This window comes from Carassius gibelio, chromosome A18 (genome assembly GCF_023724105.1).
Source record: "Carassius gibelio isolate Cgi1373 ecotype wild population from Czech Republic chromosome A18, carGib1.2-hapl.c, whole genome shotgun sequence".
Taxonomy (NCBI): Eukaryota; Metazoa; Chordata; class Actinopteri; order Cypriniformes; family Cyprinidae; genus Carassius; species Carassius gibelio.
The window spans coordinates 15,428,338-15,451,726 of NC_068388.1; the positions used below are offsets into that span (position 1 = coordinate 15,428,338).

The 23,389-nt window shown below is 37.1% G+C and overlaps 1 protein-coding gene across 2 annotated transcripts in view; it reads right to left on the bottom strand.

Annotated features, from left to right (window-relative positions):
* Window positions 1–428: 428 nt before the first annotated feature.
* LOC127934160 (voltage-gated potassium channel subunit beta-1) overlaps window positions 429–23,389 on the bottom strand; it is a 128,614-nt gene continuing 105,653 nt past the window's right edge. For both annotated transcript variants that reach the window (XM_052531350.1, XM_052531351.1), the window contains exons 6-14: window positions 19,907–19,951; window positions 19,362–19,405; window positions 15,497–15,583; window positions 6,124–6,209; window positions 3,526–3,646; window positions 3,290–3,384; window positions 3,015–3,135; window positions 2,077–2,165; window positions 429–1,997 (exon numbers count right to left, since the gene is read on the bottom strand). In XM_052531350.1, the coding sequence (XP_052387310.1) occupies window positions 1,908–1,997; window positions 2,077–2,165; window positions 3,015–3,135; window positions 3,290–3,384; window positions 3,526–3,646; window positions 6,124–6,209; window positions 15,497–15,583; window positions 19,362–19,405; window positions 19,907–19,951 (778 nt within the window). In that variant the 3' untranslated portion in view covers window positions 429–1,907. The remainder of the gene's footprint in view (window positions 1,998–2,076; window positions 2,166–3,014; window positions 3,136–3,289; window positions 3,385–3,525; window positions 3,647–6,123; window positions 6,210–15,496; window positions 15,584–19,361; window positions 19,406–19,906; window positions 19,952–23,389) is intronic.

Below are 23,389 nucleotides of genomic sequence, written 5' to 3' on the forward strand. Positions count from 1 at the left end.
TTCATCTTCAGAACACAATTTCAGACATTTTGGATGAAAACTGGGAGGCTTGTGACTGTCCCATAGACTGCCTAATAAATTACACTGTCAAGGTGCAGAAAAGTATGAAAAGCATTGTAAGAATAGTCCAAAATGGTGCTACAATGATGTGGAGAAACACAGAGGAGAGAATTGTTGAATAAAATAGTTTTTGTTGGTTTATTTGCATACAAAAAGTATTCTCATTGCTTCATAACGTTATGACTTGAACCACTGATGACAGATGGACTATTCTGACGATGCTTTTCATTCTTTTCTGGACCTTGACAGTGTATTTTACTAAGCAGTCTATGGGGCAGTCACAAGTCTCCTGTTTTTCATCAAAAATATCTTAACCTGTGTTCTGAAGACGAACAAAGATTTTACAGGTTTGGAACGAAATGGGGGTAAGTGATTAATGACAAAATTTTCATTTTGGGGAGGGGGGTATCCCTTTAAGTGTAAACTGAATTTAATATTTGTGGACACCTAATTACATGTTAATTACTATTAAATGAAAATGTTTTATAGTTTAAATTTATATTAAATGCAGTCAGCCAAACTTTAGAGAGTTGTTTAATCCACTTAAACAATGTTTATTTGTAATCTCATAATTTTTATTTCGTCTTTGAAATGTGCTGTTCTCCCAAATGTACTGACAAGCATTTATGGTAAACTAAAATGTACTTTCTTGTCATTTCTATTGAAACCTATATATAATGTATTTAAATGTATATGTAATTACACATTTGTAATGACAAAGCTGCAATTCAGTACATTTCAAATAATAACTTTAAAAGGAATAACAAACTGCATACTATAAATAACACTTAGTTTAACACAAGTTCTTTACATGTGCTATAATATGATACTCAACACATCAAAATAATTCTACAAAGCACAACAACATATTATTAAAATGAAATTATTTAAAGCGTACCTTGAGGTAAATCTTTTAATTTTACTTCTTAAAAGTCCTATTAAGTGTATTAAGAAACATGGTCATGAAAGTGTCATGTATTTGATTTACAGTCCCGTGTCCTTCATTGATAATATGTCATCCAGAAGAACAGTTAAAAAAATATACTTTGCAAATTTGCAGTTCACTAAATGTGTGTATTCAATATAATTAAGCACACTTCTTTTCCACAAGGGTGTCGCTTTAAGTTGTTATCCTCTGAATATCTTCTATACTGTTACTAAGAGGAAAAAAAACTAATTTATAATCAAACATTACCACGAATGCAGCTGGCATAATATAATATATGTCAGATCAACTCTAATAATGTATATTTGTACTACAGTGTAGATTGAGGTCTGTTTATAATACAGTTGCATGATCATCAAGCATGTATTTATAGATTTATGCTACCCTCATTCAAGTAGTAATTTCTTTAAAATACCCCTCCTAAAATATCAATACAGGCATTCTTGCACAGGCAAAACAGCTTGAATCTTTGTGAATGCACATTGTTTCACTGAGTCCTCTATTCTACAGTCTGTGAAACAGGATTGCAGTTGCTGCGTTTGAACACGAGAGGGCCACATGCTCTCTTCTTCCACTCTTTGTGCTAATACAGCCAGACATCCCAGTGGCTGATGGTTTTCAGAGCAGAGGCCAAGCATGGGTGTTTATAAGGTTCATAGATCACATTTGTGAGTGAAGATCTCCTGCAAGGTGCCATTACAAGGTGACACCTAGACACCAATCGAGGGGATCCTTGGGTGCAAAGGCACACTTGCAGAAACAGAGGGGATGCAGGTACAGGTTATGGAGGAGAGCACTCCAAGGCTTCAGAGAGAGGAAACAGATTTGGAGCAGGAACCACTAGGGCACGGACACTGCTACACATGCATCTCTCTTCACCATGAGCCTGTGTCCAGAGCCTCTAGGACCGATAGTCCTTCTTACTGTATGGCCTATTCCCAAGTATATGATCGATGTCTGAGACCACGTGGGATGTCATCTTTGGAAGAACCTGAATGTGCAAAGAAATTAGTCAGGGAACTTCTGGAAATGAATAGATGCATAGAGAGTCAACAGATGCATTTCCTCACCTGTATGGCTCCTAGGTTTTCAGTTAGCTGCTCTGCATTTGAAGTTCCTAATAGTACGGAGCTCACTCCCTCGTTCCGCAGACACCAGGCTGGAGAGAAAAAGTGACAGAAGAAGTCTTTAAAACACTCTTCTCAGCAGATTACGATTTTTGGACATTAGGTGGCACAATCTAAAAACTAAAAGTACTGTAAGTTGTGTTTGGTTGGCCAGGATGAGCAGATGCTCCTGTAATTACTCCATTATGTGGTCAAAAAAATCATATTTCTTCGTTGACGGCAATTCGAAAGTACTTATGAATTCTAATGATTATTTAAACGTGCTTATTATATGAATATTTTTAAAAGTTTGAGTTATTAAGATTTTTATGTTTTTGTCTATTATGCTCACCAACGTTATATGATTGATAAAAAAAATACAGTAAAACAATTATTTTATGAAATGTTATTACAATTTTAAATTCATTTGTGTTCAAATATATTTTAAAAATGTAATTTATTTTGATGATGAAAAAGCAGCCATTACAATCTTCCGTGTCACATGATCCTTCTGAAATAATATCTAATATCCTGATATGGTGCTCAAAAAATATTTCTTGTTATTCTAAATATTTCTTGTTATGCTTAAAATGTATGTGGAAACAGTAAAATTAATTACAGACCCCGAAATAATTATAGGAGATATTACCAGTGATTGTTTTTGCGATCTCATGAAAAGCTTGGAATAAACACCCATTGCCACCAAAAATGCTCACAAGAAATGATTTTTTTTTTTTAAATAGATTTGTATACATTCTTGGTTGTATCAGTGCAGCAAATTCTTTACATCACCTCTTCAGCAATAATTTAAGAACAAGAACCAAACCATCCACGATCTCTAGTCTGCTCAAAAGTCTACACTGTTCTGGCAGCTCCACTGGTGTTGATGGGAGAATTCTTACCTACGGCGAGTTGAGGCAAAGTGCAGCTCAGCTTCTCAGCAATATGACTGAGTTCTTTCAGCTTTGCCTGCTGCTTTCGTCCATCCTCACTAACTATCTTGTCTTTCAGCCACTGGTATGACTTCATGACAAAAAGACAAGAGAAGTAGATGAGTTGAGTCAGGTAGGAAGAAGCAAAGAATATAAATATTTGATTTGTCATCACGTATATGCAGCAGTATGTTTCTAGATAATTCTAAAAGCTTAAAATACAATTTGTCTATAACTCTGAGTACCTTCATAGCTGCCCTGGAGGATTCTGGGATACCGTTTTCATACTTTCCAGTGATGATTCCACATGCCAAAGGAGACCATGTCATGGCGCCCACACCTACAGTCCCCCACAGAATCAAGGTTATATTTATGGTCAAGATGAGCAGCTGCTGCATGTTCTCACGGATTAATTCTCTCAATTTGACAGTATCATATTCTCTGAGATTGAGTGAGTAAATGCTGACTGATTGACACCTGCCTATCTTATGGTAGAGCTCTGGCAGCTGCACTTCGACCTTCTCCCTCTGGAAGAGATGATACTCAGCCTGCTCGCACACTGGAGGAATCAGGTTAAACTGCCTCGCTACAGAATATGCTTCCTAGAAAGAGATAATAGAAATTACAATACACTTTCATATCAAAATATATAGGCTACAGCAGGGTTCCTCAAATCTTGCCCTGGAGGTCCAATGTGCTGCGGAGTTTAGCTCCAACCCTGACAAAAGTCACCTGCCTGTGATTTTCTAATGATCCCAAAGACATTAATTGGCATTGATTAGCATACTCAGGTGTGTTTGATTATGGTTAGAGCTAAAAATCTGCATGGAAGTGGATCTCGAGGTCCAGATCTGAGGATCACTGGGCTACAGTGTTTACAGTATATTTGTTATATCTAGCATTTCAACATATGATGTACACCCTCTTTCTTAATTTCTCTACTTATGTCAGTTTCAAATGCGTTTCTATCCTTCAGTCGAAAAATTTACATGTTTTATTATCACTGACAGATAGAAAGTGTACAATATGTAAACCTGAATAATTATATATAAGTTATAAATGATTAAAGACAGGATTAATAGTAGTTATTAAGTTGATGTCATTTGGAATCGGTAAAATGTGCTTGGAAAAAAATATAATCATAATATCAACTATCAACATGCGCTGTATTTTTCCTCTTCTGCTGTCGTGGTAATTCAAGGAATGTAGTGATTGGTTGTCAAGGCAGCCAATCAAAATTTAGCTGCCTCATCTCTGATTGCTGGAATTATGACATATTGTAATGCTTGGTTGTGTTGAGCCATTTAGCATCAATGGAGCAAGCTAGGGAAACATTGCATGCGCAAAAGAGAACGTCTGAACACATCCAAAAACGTATTTTAAATGCAAAATTGATTTTAGTACGCTCCAAATACTTTTTTCTTTGCAAGACAAAAATTTTCTACACAAAACTCACATCCGAGCAATGCAAAATGCACTTTTGTGCACTCAGAATAGGATCTTTCGCACGCAGAATTGTGGCAGAGATCTAACCCGATAGCTGACCTGCCATCGAGGATAGTGAGGACGGAGGAAGGAGACGAGTGGCCTCTGGCCATAAAAGGGTCACTTCCTCATGCACCTCTGGGAAGAAAGGAACCAGAGTAGAACGCAGTTGTGAGCCACGTTCCGTACTGAGAAACCAATTGTCCGACCGCAAGCATTTAGGTCTGGGCAGTGTATTCACCTCCCGCCTGATGCTCACAGCTGCCCGGGCAAGCATGGCTGTCAACTCCGGGTCGGATTTGGCAGTGGTGACAACATCTGAGGTGGGCAGCCCTATCTAAACTTGATCCTCAGAGGTCAATAGCCCATCCCCCGATGCTGCATCTGATCTCCCGGCACCACACCTAATGAAATACTGGGACTGCCATAAGATAGCCCAGCAGAATCATTCAGCAGCCACACAGCAAAAATCTAATGAGTGGACGTGCACTGTCACCTTATATACGGGGAGTGGCAAAATCCACTAGCCGATTTCCAATGGCATTTTCTCACAGATAGGGAACTGTTATAGCAACTATAACTGTGATGCCAAAGCTAGATTTCCTCTGTGATGTTAAACTGTGATGTTTAATATTTTTGTGGAGAGTGTGATTTTTATTTTTTTTTCATTATTCTTAGATGAATGGAAAAATTTGTAGAGCATTTATTGGAAACAGAAATCTTTTGTAATATTATAAATGTCCTTACCTGCCACTTTTGAGCAATTTAATGCATCCTTGCTAAATAAATGTATGAATTATTAAAAAAAAAACACAACACATTTTTTTAACAATATAATATAATATAATATAATATAATATAATATAATATAATATAATTATAGCCTTTTTTTCCCTATGTAATAATGTTGGAATTGTTCAATAGCTTTTCTGTAGTCAGGTCTTTAGTTATGTACACACTGAGAAATACTGACTATAATAAAAGTGACAGCTAGTCCTGGTTACCCCATACAGTCTACAGTTTATCACAAGACTGCTGGTATCCCAATTGACTCATTGTTTGCATATGCATATAAAGAGCTCATTTCAGGCTGTGAACACATGTCCTATTTGAAGGGGGTAAGTTTCTTTGGGACAGATCTAATGTGACACCAGAACACGGTATTATCACAGTCACATAAATTATAGCTCATCAGTGTGTCCCCTCTCTTTTAAAACCTTAATCAAGCCTCAAATTATCGGCTGTGAAATAATAATGTCAGTGCTTAATTACCACATATCAGTTTGGGCCAACATGCTTTGCGCTACACTGCAATTACAGCAACATACAGTACTGCAAAACACTGACTTCAGGCAGAGGACAAAAATATGTTACATGGCCAATATACACTATAGAGGAGCTGAGATACAAGAGGGTACTTTGTTATCATTGCAAACACTGTTTGCTCCACAATTCAGTCCTATAGAAAGCCAGTCATCAGTAACAATCTCATTTAATGTAAGTGATACACTTGAATTCTATTGAAATGCTGTGCCCTGTAAGGTGATGTGAAAAGTTTCTCTTGACAAATGCCGTTTAGAAAAATGTTACTTACCATTATTTCCATAGCTGTCCATCGTGAGGTCCCCCAGTACATGGACATGCCTTGGTTTATCACGTAGGTCATGGCTCTGACGATCTCTGCAGAGAAGATTCACAAGATGTACACTTTTATGACTGTTCTGTAGCACACTGAAGTACACTTTTAAAGTGCAAAATGTTCTTATTCATAAAAAATAAAATAAAATAAAATAATAATAATCCTTCATTTTCTTTCTATTCATGCTGAAAAGCCCGAAAATAAATAAATAAATAAAAAGTATAATAATAATAATAATAAAATAAGATAAAATATAATGATAAGCTACAATAGTTCTGCTGGTCACCAAAGACAAATGTAAAATTTGGTGGAAAACTAGCTAAATTAAGTAATTTTCTAAAGCTGTCTGTAATGACCTCTTTCTCCACTCTCAAAAAATGTTAATATGGATATTCATTGACTCACACATGTTGAACTTTGAGAGAGACTAAACTCGATTCCCTCCCGTTACGTTCTAATGCTCTAAAGAAAGTTACTGTGTATTACTGTTTTTATATGAACGTATTCTCAGTATTGGTGTTTTCCCATATTTTGAATTGCACTGCATTGTGTTTTAGTGCTAAAGGAAATGTCTGTAATGTCAGAAAATGTCCAGTACATTAACTGGCAGAACATTTGCAGTATCTTCTATGTTTTATTATTTATTTTTCCTTACAGTGTACACCTGTGTTTGCTATCTCAGACTTCAGGTGCTGACTTAATCAGGTATTGTACAATATAGTTTCATTCACTGTGTCTCAGCTTTGGTGGATTATGTTCAGCTTGATGTACTTTTGTGTGGTTTCACTTAATTCAATAAGTGCACTCATGAGGAAAAAAAAATATGATAAAGTACGGTGTAACTTAATATTCCCTTCAGCTTTTACCCTTCACGCTGATGGAATTGTAATCGGGTAAGAAACAAAAAGCGAGAAAGCAGGGCCAAGAGAGTCAGTGGACTGCAGAGCTACTGAGGAACTTAAATATGCACTGCACACAGTGAGAAGCGCTAAACTCTGGACACTTTTTGCTTCAATGCAGCAGAAAAGCACTGCATAGTTATCTGCCTGCCCATGCTTATGAGACAGACAGCGAAAGAGAAGCATCCACATCTGTTCCATGTACAAAGATAAGGACCAGAAATGATTAAGGAGTCTAGACTTGCAATTTTTGTGGCACTTTCAAAATAGCACGTCACATAAAATAGCATTTCTGTGATGTGCAGTTTCTTGAATGACATAAAAAAAATAAAAAAAATAGAAGAATGATTCATTGTGTGGTGAGAGGAAAAGTTAATGCATTATCACATTTGTAAACAATATACCACCTTCACTAAACCCTACCTAAACCTAACAAATAATGTTGACAAAAGCAAACGTGAGATTTGTTACAGAAACCGTGCAATTTTGGCTTGCTTCAGCGGGGGTGAAATGCTATTTCATGCATACTGAGTTTTTTTACACTGTTAAAGAGTTGGATTCCCATGCTAAACAAGGACAAAGTTTCAAAAATTAAGTTGTACGTTTGAAGGAGTATTTTTGTTCCAAAAATACTCCTTCCGGTTTGTCACAAGTTTCGGAAAGTTTTTTTTTTTTTTCGAGTATGGGTCTGTGTGACGTTAGATGGAGCGGAATTTCCTTATATGGGTCCTGAGGGCACGTCTGCCGGAAGAGCGCGCGCTCCCGTATAGCAGAGCACTGAGAGCACAACAGACTTCGCTGATCAGAGCGAGAGCGAAAAGTCACAAAAGAAGTGTGTTTTTGGTTGCCAGTACAAGACAACCCTGCACAGATTATCCCCCCCCCCCCCCCCAAAAAAAAAAAAAAACAGCATTAGTGGATGGAGTTTATTCTACAGAGCATCAACGGAGCTGTGCAAGTGTTTTTGTTTGTTCCCTGCATTTCGAAGATGCTTGTTTTACAAACAAGGCCCAGTTTGACGCCGGATTTGCGTATCGCTTATTTTTTAAGGATAATGCAGTCTCATCGAAAAGGGTCACAATCGTGTGTTGAAACCGCAGGTGGTGAGTAAAACTGCTTCAAATATCTCTGTTTTGTTAACTTAGCTATCGGCGCGTAAGCACATCAAGTAAACAACATGCAATGTTGGCATAAAACTGCACTTTCCAAAAGTACACCTTAAAAAAAATAATAAAATAAAAAAAAAAGACGGCATAAAGTGTAACTTAGTCATTTTTCAAAACCGCTAAGCAAATATATACAGTTTCAGTACATACCACATAGAGACGTCGTTGCTGATGCTGCTCTTGTTCAATTTCAGCCTAGGGATCTGATTCTGGATCATAAATATACGCTGAATCTGACTGTTAGCCATGGTTTGTTTTGGATGATGTTTTTTTCCTCACGGTAATGTCACAGCTTCCAAACGCTCTCAACGCAAAAGCCTACTCGCGCTCGTGATTCTTTAGCTCTGCCCACACGTCACGCCTCCAGCCACTCGTGTTTTTCCAGGAAAAAACTGTACAGACTATCTTTCTCTTATAAATATAATAAAACTAAAGACTTTTTGGAGTTATGAAGGATGTAGTACTACTCTATAGGTACTCAAGATTAACAGGATATTGAGTGAAAACGAGCATTTCACCCCCCCTTTAAGTCTTTGAGCTCTTCTAAAATATGTTTTTGATAAAAGATAATCTCCTGTAATAATTATTTGTGTAAATGGAATAAAACTCCAGTGTTCATTTAAGATGAAAACTGCAGTGAATTGCGTGTACATTTTTGTAGTTTAGCAAAATTGTAGTTGAATAATGAAAATATAACATATTTTCAGAGTTTCACACATTTTTGATATTACAAACAATTAAATTCCCAAATTAATTAAATGAGATTTGCAAATTCATTTGCAAAAAAAAAAAAAAAAAAAAAAAACACATCCACAAATAGCTTTTTAATGTCAGAAACACAAATTTGCCTTGCATTCATTTGTGAATAAGGCCCTGTGCATTCGTAGATCACTGCATATATTTGTGGATCGCTCCCAGTACATTTGTGAAAGGCTTGATCACTGCATGAAACATTTCTGGCATCAGTGTCTACTCAAGCCAATCAGATAACAGCCATATATATCACTGACCAGTCATAGAACGTTTGTAACAAATAATAGTTTTTACATCTTTTGTTTGAGGAAAATGTAAAAACATATAGGGAAGTAGCACTTAAAAATCAATCAAGGCTAGCTGGTTGGCAGGCACTGTGTTAGATTTCATGAGTGTGAGTGAGAAGTGATGGAATGAAAGCAGAAAAGCTTGTTATAGTATAGAGAGGTCTGGAACAAATGGCTGAGTCAGGGTGACCTTGGCTTCCAGCGCAGAGCTTTGAAATATAACTAAGCCCTGAATGTTACAAAACAGAACAGCTCTAAACAGTACATACATTACCAGAGGGCCATACTGATCCGCCTCTAACAAGAGAATATTGATTGAGCCCAGGAAAAGAGAGTGACTATGAAAATCTTTCGAAAATCTTTTTGGCTTTACAAGGTGCTAGAGGTAAGCTTTATCAGCCATTATGCCAACTTTGCTAACTCCAAACTCGGTCCTCCACAGACACATAAGCAAACCTGCAATGCAGTACTTTATAGTTAGTGAAAGACATTAGCTATTTGAAAAGAGTAGTACGACAAATTCACAGGCGAGGAGTTGTGAATGGCAATGCAAATTTGTATCAACAGCATAGTATACGCTCTGTTTGCATGAAGTCTGTTTTTTTTTAATTGCATACAACGTATGCTTAGCTTGCACAAGGTTTTTTTTTTTTTTTTTTTTTGCATTTACAGTGCCCAGGCCTATAGTTTAACAGTCAAGAAAATCAACTGATGAGACGGAACAACAGCATACTTAGACACAGAACAAGGATGAAACTTTTTATAGCGCATATGTCAAGCTCCTGTGTTCATGCAGACTATCAAATAAGAGTATACTAATTGAAAGGCTGTGAGTTTGGCTGTAAAAACTGAAGTATACTGTGGGCAAGTCACATGACAATGGCAATGTGTTGGCATTGTATTTCTTTAATTCTGATTGGCTAAAGAGTGACTTTTTTGCTGCTTACAGAGTTTAAGGTGGTCACAGGACACCTATTACAGTGATACTGTATCTGTATTGGACAATTTAAACAAGGTATTTAAAAAACCTAGAATCTTTAAAAGCATAAAATGGCTTGAATTCCTGTATGGTTAATGTCATGGTCACACTACATTTTGAGCATGCAAGATTTCTTCGGATGGTGCATCGCCCGTGATATAATGTCACACTGTGCAATATCTTCTTAATAACTTAAATTCAACACATAACAAATAAAAATAAATCTAAAATGTAAAAACATACAATCTACTCCACTAGAATGCTTATAGCAATGCAGAGTCAATGTAATTGTTGATTGTATTTCAGCACTTCCACTAGAGGCCTTGTAGAAGGGTTAAATGGTACATAGCATACACAGTTTCACTTAATCTCATGTTAATCTTGAGTAACTATAGAGTAGTACTGCATCCTTCATATATCCAAAGTCTTTAGTTTTATCATATTTATAAAAGAAAAATACAGCTTTCCGATTCTTTCCGGGAAAAGCCGAGCTCCTGGAGGCATGCCATGGGTGGAGCTGATGTTTCGTGTTGTTTCCATTTAACATATATTCATTTATGTGGTGATTTCCAAGAAAATACAGAAATCTGATGCAATTGTACTCACACGAACGGGGTCTTTTATCACAGGAACGGTTCCATGTTTTAATAGCAAATGATGTGCAAATCCAGCGTTGACTTGGGTCTTGTTTATAAAACATTTGTCACTCAAATGACTACATAAAGGCACTTGATACACTCTGTTGCTGCCCTGGAAAAACAAACTGCATCCACTGTTCATGTAACGCTGGGTTCTTGGGGAAGCTGAACACTGTAAACTTTCCCTCACATCCAAAAATGCACTTATTTGGAGGCATTCGCGAACAAATCCAATGCAGCCATACTGGCGGTTTTGAAGCGCGTTGATGTGCACGGTCTCGCTCTCCTCTGGTCAACATGTGCTTTTCCAGAAGAAATGCTCATATAAGGAGTTCTGCTCTCGACTACGTCATTAGGTCCATGATGGGAAAAAAAAAAAAACAGCCAAAACTTGTACCAACCCGGAAGTAAGATTTTCGGCACAGAAATTCTCAGTCATTCTTCTAAACTTTGGCCATATATAGCATGAGAATCAATCTCTTTAGCACTGTAAACAACTATGAATACATGAAACACCATTGTACCATTGTGTGTATTCTAATTCTTCAGTCAGTCTTCTCTTCTAGATCAAATACTGTTATTGTAGTGCAAATGTTTGTTGAGCAAGTAGGTTAAAATTAATTAAACCTTTTGCTGCTGCATCATTAAAGCAAGAATGCAAATCAAGTATGATATCACCAACACCAACTTCACTATGAAGAGGGTGCAACAATGTCTTCACTTCCTGCAGAAGCTGAAGAGAGCCAGCCTCCCACCACCCATCCTCACCATCTTCAACAGAGGAACTGTGGAGAGTGTCCTCGCCAGCTACATCACTGTGTGGTTTGGTAACTGTAAAACAGCAGAACGCAAGACCTTCCAGCACATAGTGAGGACATCTGAGAGGATCATAGGGGTCTCTCTCCCCTCGATCAAGGACATCTATCAGGCAGGCACAATGTGTATGCAGAGCCTCTGCCATTGTGAAAGAAACATCTCACCCCTCCAGCCATCTGTTTGACCCTCATCAGGCAGAAGACTACGCAGCATCAGGACCTACACGACAAGGTACTGCAACAGCTTTGTCCCCCAGGCTGTCAGAATCCTGAATAAGCTAGATAGAACCCAACATCCTACTTCCATCATAAAATGCCTTCCCTACCCCATGTCTACAGGAAAGAAGGAAAAAAACATAAAAACAAAACAAAAAAAAAAACACTGCAATGGACATTCGCATACATCTGCACTACAACTGTGCACTAGACACTCTTGCACAACGGTCACTTTACATATATCCACACTCAACCCACCCAATATGCACTAAAGACACTCTGTGCAAAGGCACATATTCTAAACTAATATCTGCTCTGAGCCAACTCAGTTGTGCACAAGCGCTTTATTCTTAAACTCTTACAGTTTCACATTTCTACCTCATTTAACACATCTACCTCATTATATTTATTGTGTTCGTCATGTTTATTACCCGTTATATTTAATGTGCTTTAAGCTTTTATGTCCCTGTTGTCATGAACACGAATGTACACTTGTTTTGTCAGTGTCTTTGCATCTTGGTCTGTCAGAAATGACATTTTGTTCGTATACTGTTTATGGAAGAATGACAATAAAGCAAAGTTGAAGCTGAAGTTTTTTCCTGTGCTAGCAAATAGAATATCTTTAACCTTGTAAGCTTCAATTACTCTCCATGAAACTTTAGATAGAAGATCGACCGAAGTATGAGGAGACTTAAGTTGGATTAAAAATTTGGCACAGAAAAAAGAAAATTAAGCCGAGCTTACAAATTCTTTTGACTGTGGAGATTTTATCTTGGGGTGAGACTTTAAGATCATTCCATCTTTGAGTATCACTCTTGATCTTGACTAAGATATTATTAAAATGGTTTTATGTTTTATGACAATTTATGACAATTGTATGATTATCTTTATATATGTTAATACCGAAATAGACTAATAGGTATCAAACCAACATTAAAAGTTGTAAAATTACTATAAAACACATAAAACGGTAATTAAACAAAACGGAACTTTGTGCAATAACAGGAATGTTTTTCTGAACATTTTTAGTATTGTTTTTTTAATTATAATGTCACGTACTTAAATTGTTTAATTTAAATGGTTCATTGTAAAAAAAAAATCCCCCTAGAAATAAAGCCTTGTGCAACATAAAGGGCATATATTTCTGACTATCTGAGTTAGTTTGGGCTCACAACAACCTTAAAGAGTTTAATTGGCCAAAAAAAAAAAAAAAAAATGTCTAATGAATGTCAAACTAACTTTACCGCCATCGAAAACCGCAACGCGAGCACCGCACCAACTGCACAAAACGCCACTAAAATGAGAGAAACTTCAGCCTCGGTTCTGCCGCTTGCCGCGACCAATGCCAATGGTGAAAGTCTTTGCGAAAGGAGACCCCGCCCCATTTTGGAGGTTCTGCCCAATTTTGGTGTTCACACCCCATTTTGGAGATCTCCGGTCTGCAGTTTTAATCGACTTGGATCTCCAGGCTGCAGTTATACCCTTCTCGCCTGCGGCAGAACCAAGGCGGCAACAGCGCCACAATCCCGCGGTGGACGTTACCACAAGAAGACTGCCATCTCGCGGTCGGGAAATAAACTCGAAACGAAACAGCTGCCATGAATCTTGTATGATTGTTATAATTTTTTTATATCTATATTATGTTTTCGATAATTTATACAGTATTGCCAAACAAAATATCGCAATACTCATGTGTATCGATATGTTCTTACACCCCTAGTGGGAACCAAGGAGTCCTGCATTATTGACACACTGTTTTCCTAATTAATGTTGTTCAGTTGCTTTGACACAATCCTTTTTTGTTTAAAGCGCTTTATAAATAAAGGTGACTTGACTTGACAGCATGATTATTGCACAAGTGTGCCTTAGGCTGGCCACAATAAAAGGCCACTTTGTGTACATAGAAAAAGGCTTAGATCTTTGAGTTCATGAGTGTTGCGTTTATAATTTTGTTCAGTGTATAAAGGAATGACCACATAATTATCTCTCTCTCTCTCACTTTTGGACTGTAAATTACTGATAATATGTCTGTTGCTCCCCCTTGCCCATTTGTTTGTTTGATGTTTGTTATTTTGTTAATCCAAAAATAAAAAGTTGATCACAAAAAAAAAGAGAGAGATTTTGCTGTCCTGTCGTTTTTTTCCAAAAGCACACACTTAAACAGTAGATTACATTTTCAGGCTGACTGCAGTGCTTTAACAGCAGTCTTTGCATTGTGTACTTTGGGCAGAAGTAAGAAGTCTGGTTATTCATAATTCTTACCGTGATGGCACCTCAGGGACTGCACTTAATCGTAACCCTGTTATTACGAATACTTCTTTTAGAGAACTTAGATGGATGTGCCTGCAGGACACCAACCCATTTAGTCTGACACACTTTTCTTTTGTACATGGCATTTGATACAGTATTGTCATTGTGTCTTCATTTTCCAGAGAGTGTCCCAAGTTCTTTGTCGAAGGTCAAGTAAATTCCTTCAAGAGGAATGACTAAACCTACCAAAGTCTTCAAAATATACCCCAAATAGTTTTCATGCACTGATGTTTTTTTTTTTCTTCAATAATACTTTAAAGTTTCATTAAATTGATTAAATGAGACATTAGCCATGTTTCCATCACCCTTTTTTTTATATGTATTTTGAAGTATTGCATATATAAAAAATCTCTTAATTTCCATAAAAGTTTAGGTGGTTTTTGACTTTATACAGATGTAAATTGTGAAAAGGAGGTAATGTGAATAATAAGAGATGGAAATGCATTTACAGAATAAATTCCTCCATGTGCATCAAAAAATGTATGTGACTTTGTGCAATGGGACTGTATAACTTAATTTAACCAGCGGAATGATCTCATTGCATAGCATCTGAAATTTTGTTATGGTCATTATTAAATGCCCAAGCATAGTCTGTCGTCAAAGTATTTCTGGATAATTGCTTCCCGTCTAGGGTTGTGACGAGACACTTTTCCGATGAGACAAGATACGAGACACGAGACAGGGTTCACGAGAATGAGACGAGAGAAAATTTGTAGACATTTTTTAAAGAAATCCTCAATGATGAATTATATAGGGAAAAAAAAAAAATGTCTTTTATTCAACTGAAAAACACAAAATGCAAAAAAATGTAGGTCCATTTTGAAATCAACTTGTACTTGTCAACTTGTATGAAATTAAAAATTTATTTTAATTAATTTTATGCACTAATAAACATCATGTTAACACAAAAATTAAATTTAAAGCTGCAGTAGGTCACTTTTGATGCTCTAGCGGTTAATAAACAGAACTGCTTGCGTCTCGCGGAAGAACATCGTAGCCGGAACTAATTCTCTCTGTTTATGTCTATGAAGAATCACAAAGGTGCTGGGTTACTCCGCCGCAGTACCCCCGAAGCAATCTAAAATAGTCCGAATATAAACACTTATTATAGGTGCACCCTAATGATTCAGGACAAGCTAAAAACACAGTTTGGAAAATGGATTCATGGTGTACTCGCTTATTATATACATTTTTCTACATTTTGAACTCAAAGTTATGGACCTCAGCTCTAATTGGTTGTTTTCTTACCGGGAATTGCAACTTACCCTCCATTGGTGTGTTACTATCAGGCCGGTTGGCGAAGACCACATCTACATATTCCAGCTGCATCCTCTGCAGGGAGCCCATAAGACCTGAAAGATGAGATGTATATTGCGAGTCAGTCAGGGTATTTGTTTTTCTTCCCTTTAAAAAAATTAATCTGTTATCTGTTTATCTACCAATGTAGCATAATTATATAGTTATACATTGGGAACATTTTAGTGCTAAAAGTTTTTGAAAAGTTGTATGCACTGAGAGACAACCGTTTGTTGAGGACTCTTCATAACATGAAGAATTTCAAGCTCATAGCATCAGAACAAACTTTCACCCACTAAATCAAGCTTCGCAGACGAGGGACCCCTAGCTGCGTGAGTCTGGTGGACTCTGCAGTAATCAAGTTCGTCCTGTACAGGGCCCCAGGGCTCATTCGTTCATTCTGTCTGTGCTGGATTGATCGTCAAGTGTAATGAAGAGGGTTTGGTACTGGATTCCCTTCTCTGTCCACCTTCACTCTGACAGGGTCAGCATCTTGAGGTCAGCTGAGACTTGACAGTCAATAAATGATGGTGGTTTGTCAGCAGTTTGAGACACAGTGGGCCAAAGAGATATGCAATTAGAGATATCTGATTAATTGTATAGTGCGATGTAGCACAACAACATATTTGACAACATCCTATCTTTACCATGACACCCCAGAGTTGATTTATTTTGTTTGTTTCAGCACTGCTAAACTATTGCTTTATGTCCTCTTTCTCTAAATGTGTATGTATGAATGCTTAGATCAATTAAAGAAAAAGGAATCTACATTATCGTTCAAAATTTGGGGTCTGTTGGGTTTTTAATGGTTTTGAAGGATTAGTATGCACTGAATTGAATTAATCAAAATACTGGAAAAGAGTAAACATATAGTGAAATATTATTATAATTGAAAATATATCTTTACTCTTATAAGCAGCTGTTACTCCAGTTTTATTGTCTTTCAGAAATCATTATTATATTGAATGGGTGCTTAAGAAGCTTTACTTATTGTTATCAATGTTGAAAACAGTTGTGCTGCCTTAATCGCTTTGTGGAAACCACAATACATTTATTTATTTTTTTTTTCAAGATTGTTTGATATAAAGTTCAAAGTTAAATTTTGAATCCTTACAGAATGAAAGTATCAATTCCTGATATATATATAAACGACATGTAATTACATCTGTATTTAATTTCTGTAATTACATTCATAATTACACTGTTGACCCATACTTTACACCTTAACCCACCCTTAAACTTACCCATACCTCCAACCCTCTCCCTAACCTTACCCCTATCCCACCTCAATAGCAGCAAAAGTGTTTTACAATACAATATGAACACAATAAGTACATTGTACTTATTTTTTTATGTAAGTACATAGTAAATAAGGCCACCTAATATAAAGTGGGACCTATATATATATATACAGGGGCGTCGGACTGGGGGGGTAAAGGGTACCGAGAACCCAGGGCCTGAGGTAAGGGGGGGCCCTTAAAAGTCAGTTTTCTATACATACATATACATGCACTAACATTTGTATAGCATTTATGTACAAATAAAAAGTTCCTGTGCAAAACTAAACTTGTAGTTAGGCACTGGTTTGGTATAACAAAGTCAATTTAATTCTTTGCAGGGCCCCACCACCCCTCTCGAATCAATGTAAATTGTACGACCCGCAGTTCAGGTGCTTCAGCTGCGGACCAGCGGTGAATCAGTTAATGAGACAGGAGACAGTAAAATAAGACAGGAGCTGGAGTTAGCCGTGATATGAACTAAGAAGACAGAGGAAGAGTCATGTCTTTCCTTAAGAAAGGAAAATCAGGGGCTCAAAAATGAAAATAAACGAAGATTAAAGAGAGAAAGGCAAATGAGGGCAAGCAGTTGCTCACTCAGTTTTTTGAAAAGAAAGGTGAGCTCCAAATGCATAATCGAGCATTGACATTGTTTTAATATAAATATCTACTCTTGGAGGAGTTCTCCCCAGAGTCAGAAGTTTACATGAAAACACTGTATATTTCCCTCCATTGTCAAAATCTAACACCCGCGAAAACACAGATCGTTAGCGCCTATTTTACCAAAATGGTATGCAAATTAGCTTGCGCACGCTCAGGATTGTTATCAGTTTAATGCACATCTTAATGATTGAAAATTACTTATTTTAAAACGTAAAGACTGAATGTCTAGTTTGGTGGTTAGTGTACCCTGTGATTCTATAGTCTGCATTTATTTTAAACAGACAAATAATCAGCAATTAACTTGTATTTAGCCTACACTTTAAAAAAGGTATTATGACAATAAAGGATATTTTAGCAACCATTTGAAGCCATATATTTCAGTTTCAGACCCTGCAGCATCAGGCCTCTCATCGTGGCCAGGTGAAGGCAGTGACAGTGAGGTGGATGTGACAGTGAGACAAGGTGAGCTTTTAGCGGAATTGCCTGTTTTAACACTTAGTAATTAGTAATTAAGTGTTAAGAGGAAATAAGCAAAATGGGTACATTGTTATTGTACACATTTAAACTTTAAAGGGGCAGTTCACCCAAAAATGAAAATTCTGTCATCATTTACTCTCCCTCAAGTTGTTCCAAACCTGTATGGTTTCCTTTCTCCTGCTAAACACAAAAGAAGATAATTTAAAGAAGGTTGGCAATTAAACAGTTGCTGGTCCTCATTGACTTCCATAGTATTTTTTTTCCTACTATGGAAGTCAATGGGGTCCATCAGTCGTTTGGTTACCGACTTTCTTCAAAATATCCCACCCATTGGTATCACTATGGTATTTGGTAAGGGGGCCCAGCAAGATGGTTTGTACCCAGGGCCCAAAATTTGGTGCTACGCCCCTGTATATATATATATATATATATATATATATATATATATATAGATAGATAGATAGATAGATAGATAGATTTGCATCAATGACAAATAACAATATAAAGAACTGATACTATTTACTACAAAAATATACATTTATAAATGATGACTAGAATTATCAAACGGTGTGGACATCATGTAGAAATAATATTTTCCTCACACCTTGAAAACATGTTCAAATATTAATCAGTATCATTAAAACATGTTAAATATATTTTTTAAGGTAAAAGTACGAACCTATAACTTGTGCAAAAATATGGCCCAAAGTCTCAGTCCAACCTTATCTGTGTGTATATATGTATGTGTGCTTTGCAGCCTGACTAGACCAATGATTGAACCAAATGCAGTGGTGTAAATATAATACGGCCGGCGTGTTCACAGACATGCTCCAAATGCAGGGAGCTGCAGGTGGGCGAGAGTAGTGTGTATCCGGAGCTCTATGTTTGTAAAATAGGTGTCTGGCCCCAAACTTGCTGGCATGGAAGAAATATAAGGGCCAGTGCGAAACAGCACACACAACCAATATTTCATCCTCTCTGTAACCCTGAATATCTAGGCCAGAGGTGTGAATTATTTCCGTACTCACACACCAAATGTAACTCTGATCCTACTGATAGCATCTACTGTATGCAGAAAATAACTAGCTTTTTCAAGCAAGTAGTTCACCCACAAATAAAGGGTCTCATTATTTACTTAATGTGCATCATCCTTTTAAATGTTTCCTCTACATCTACATCAGGTTGAACCATTATTTTGATGCAAGCAAAGCATCCTGAAATGTAATATCACCATTCATGGCGCCTGTTGGTGTCAGATGAAATTAAGTCGGGGGAAAACTATGTCAGAAGCACATTATTCTGATTCTTGATTCTGTGCATTGTCTGTTCAGTTACTGATGCTGTCTTTAACATGCACACAAGCTATGATCACAGAGTGAGAGTATTTAGAAAGTGAATGCATGTACTGTAGCTTTACCTTCAATAATGTGTTTCCTAGAAAGCCCTCGTTCGGTCTCGGCTCTGAGGCAGAAAAAAAAGAGCAAACACAGAGACAGATGTGCATCAGAAAGCAGAATTTCAGACAGAACTAAGTTTGGTCTAGCATATGAGATGTGTCCTCCTTCTGCCAGAGTTTCTTGCTCATCTTTTTCTTCTTTCAAACTAGCCCTTTTGCATGTTCATATTTCACGTCAAATAAAACCCTGGCATATTTAAAGTCTGATTATTATTCATGAGAGAGGATTTGTGGGGAAATGGGACAGTACTTTGCTTTAGTCTTATCAAGCTCTGCAGCTGCACTTCTGCGCACTTACTTACAGAATACTTATTCATTCAGAAAACGCTGGGTCAGCACTTGACTTGAACCAAGGTTTGTAATTACATTTATGAAATGTGGGAATCCATGGATGTCTGCATTAAGTGTGCTGCCCTTTAGAATGTGTAACAGTGTGAGAGTTATGAAATAAAAGTTGTCATAACTGGACGTGACATTCACAATGAGAAAAATGACAGTTAACTCACTTTCCACCCCAGTAAAGCTTTGTGGTAATAACCAGACTGGAACGCCTTGAGAAAAGATAGGAGGAAAAAGGGAAAAGTGAGTTAGGATTTGCACTTGCATATTCCATTTTTTTTTTTTTTTATCAAACAAAAGTTGGTTAATCAGTAAAATCCACAGTATGCATATTTACATGTGCCGTTATAATCAAACCACAGTCACTTTTTTTCCCCTTTTCTTTCTTTTTTTTTTTTTTTTTTATCAAACTACAATGAGACAGTTTTTGGGGTCAGTTAGAAATATTTTATTTTGTATTTATTTTTTAACAAAATGAATACTTCCATCCAGCAAGGATGTGACTGTAAAGACGTTACAAACTATTTATATTTCAACTATTTCAAAAGGATTATATTCTGAAAATAATTTTCTCCAAACTAAGGCAGCATGACTGTTTTCAACATTTATAATAATGAAAAAAAATATATATATATATTAAATGTTTTTTGATCCCCAAATCAGCATATTAGAATGATGTCTAGAGGATTATGTGACACTGAAGACTGGCAAATGGCTGCAAATTCAGCTTTGCAATTACAAGAATAAATTGCATTTTAATAGATTTTTGGTCAGACAGATATTGAATGGCTTCTATCTATTTTGAACAGTTAGTCCCTTGATCATTGGTTTCATGACTTCATCAAACAGGAAGCAGGCTGTTGAGGCCGAACTGTAGAGATAGTGATGCTATTGCTCAGCGATGATACATGTGTAACCTTCGCCTGTAGCTGTTCGGCAGTAATCTGCAGGTCTCTCAGAGTCACTCTCATCTGAATTGTAAATGGGTGTAAATGAGCTTTCACTGATGTTAAATCGTGCTGTGTCCTACATTCACTACTCACAAAAACTTCAGAGCTGCCCTCTAAATTTTGGCCTTATAAAATAATAAAAAATAAAAATAAAAAAAAAAGCTGGGCTGTAAAATTCAACAGATATCTTAGGCCAGATGTCATATTATAAGTGAATTCAATGGCTTTGTGTTTCACACACAAATGTCACTGTATAGAAAACAAGCAGCTGGTATAGAAAGACATGAACTTCACACTGAGGGAATATGTTAATGAAAAGGATGATGAAATTGAAAGAGAATGAAAGAAAACTTGAGGGAAATGGGGAATGGGACACAAATTTGAATACTGAAGAGAGGGGGAAATAATAAATTGGGAAGATAAAAAAGATTGAGTATGAAAATAAGAGAGGGCAAACTAGTCCCACAGCATACCCTCTCTGATCTGTTAATTAAAACTGTGGATCTCAGGGGTCAGTTCACCTTTAAAGGTGCCATATGCAAAAATTGAGGTAAAAATATCCATAACATGACCTACACGCATCAAAAGAATGAGAAGAAATAAGGGCGATGATGTCAATAAAAAAATGTCAAGTTATAGTGCTGCAGAGATATCAAAATTAATTAGCATTAGCATTACTAGCCCCGGCCCGACAGGTGTCGTAATACCAGTTTCGGCCATGGGAGGCAGCAAGCGGGCAACATAACCACCAGCCAACCTGCAATACACAAATAACTTGTACGGCTTGTGGGCGTGCCTGAACCTGATGTCAATCATGTGGAAAGTACAGCCCACTAGTTCATTTCAGTTCAGGGAAGAGAGAGAAAGGATGGCTCAAGCCCTTGGCAAGAGACCACCACCCGCTACAGGGAACCAACCGCGCTCTGAATCAAATCCGATAAGAAAAGGAGCCTAACCAGAGTAAACATCGGCACTGCTTTTAATCGCTGGAGACAACTGATGGACCTGAAAGAAATCAGGTTCAACTCCGAACTTGAATCATTACTTTTGGATTGGTAAGTTAGATGCTGTTAGTATTTCGCTAGAAGTTTTTTTTATATGTTTGTGTATTTGTTTTCGGGAAGTTATAACATAGAAATGTATGGAAGGCTGTTCGATAAACGTGCTAATGTTAGCGATGGCTAACCGTAGCTGCGTTTGATAATTAGCTAGCTATAACTTAACATTACCCATTTTATTATATCATAACTAACCTGCTCTGTCTAGTCTGTTGGTCTCCGTGTCCTCTTTGCTTCGTAGTTTTTCTGTGCGTGAAAAAATTGATGTGTGGCATGAAAGCGTGGGAAAAGAGTCAATTGCGTGTGTCTCACGGTGAATGCTTGAGAGTTGGCACATTAGTTCCCAAGCAGAATAAAGGACAGGTTGATTATTGCTGTTTAGCGTTTGTATTAATCTATGATGTGTCCCTGTTTGCGTACAGGGACATAAAAAATAAATAAAAAATGATACGTGGAACAAGGTGTCTGAGATTGTTCATTTTAAGTGTAGCAGTCGATTCTGTTCCACTCGGAATGTCTGTTTCCCCTCGGGTTGCCAGGTCCGTGTAATAAACCTAACCAAATAGTTAATCAAACATTTTCCCAAAGTAGCCTAAATTCTGCGGATTTGGCAACATTCCCGCATGCAAATACACCAAACACACCTGGATGTAAGGAAAGCAAAAAGGGACAACAACAATTGTAGTATGTTTGCGTAAAGGGGAACAGACATTCCGAGGGGAACAGAATCGACTGCTACACAGTGTCGTGAGCAGAGCGGCAAGAGCGATTTTTGACACTCTAGACGCCGGCGGTGTGAACGCACAGTTAGGCTTCGGCTATGGCTGTAGTGTTGTTGTGAAAGTAGGGGCAGAGCATAGAGACTATGCCGTTTCTCGTTTGTTACTCTGGAGTAGACCATTTCACTTTATTGAGGCATACTGCCCCCATCTGGTATTGAATGTGGAGTATGACTTGATTTTTTTTGCCAAACATTACAGATGGCACATTTAATGTATATCCATCAAATATTTACAGAAGAGATCCATACAGAGTTCTTGAACTTTGATTGAGGATCATGTGATATTCATGTATGATCACTTCAGTGAGATGAGTAAATTTGTCAGCATTACAGAATGATCTGTAGTACAGATCTACATATCTAGTTTGGGGACAGAGCAGATCTGAACTGTATAACTCAGTCTGATGAGATATGTTTCAAAGAAAAAGAGAAAGAGAAAGAGAAAGAGAAAGAGAAAGAGAGAGAGAGAGAGAGAGTTCATAGCAATCTTTGGAATGGCATTCTACCATAATACTTGTTCATATTTCATACAATATAGAAGTGGGACATCTCTATTCAGATTAAATAACTGCTGCATGTACACTATCACTGAAAAGTTTGGGGTCAGTAATTTTTGTTTTTGAAAGATGTTTCTTATGACCAACAAGGCTTCATTTATTTGATCAGAAAAACAATAAAAATAGTAATATTGCAAAATTTTCAGCAGCCACTATTTCTGTCTTCAGAATCATACAATCCTTCCAAATCCTGCTAAAATTTGCATGCTCAAAAAATATACTGCGTATTATTTATCAATACTGAAAATAGTTGTTCCCCTTCAGAACCTCGAACTGCATTGGAAACACTATGGGAACGCCTCTA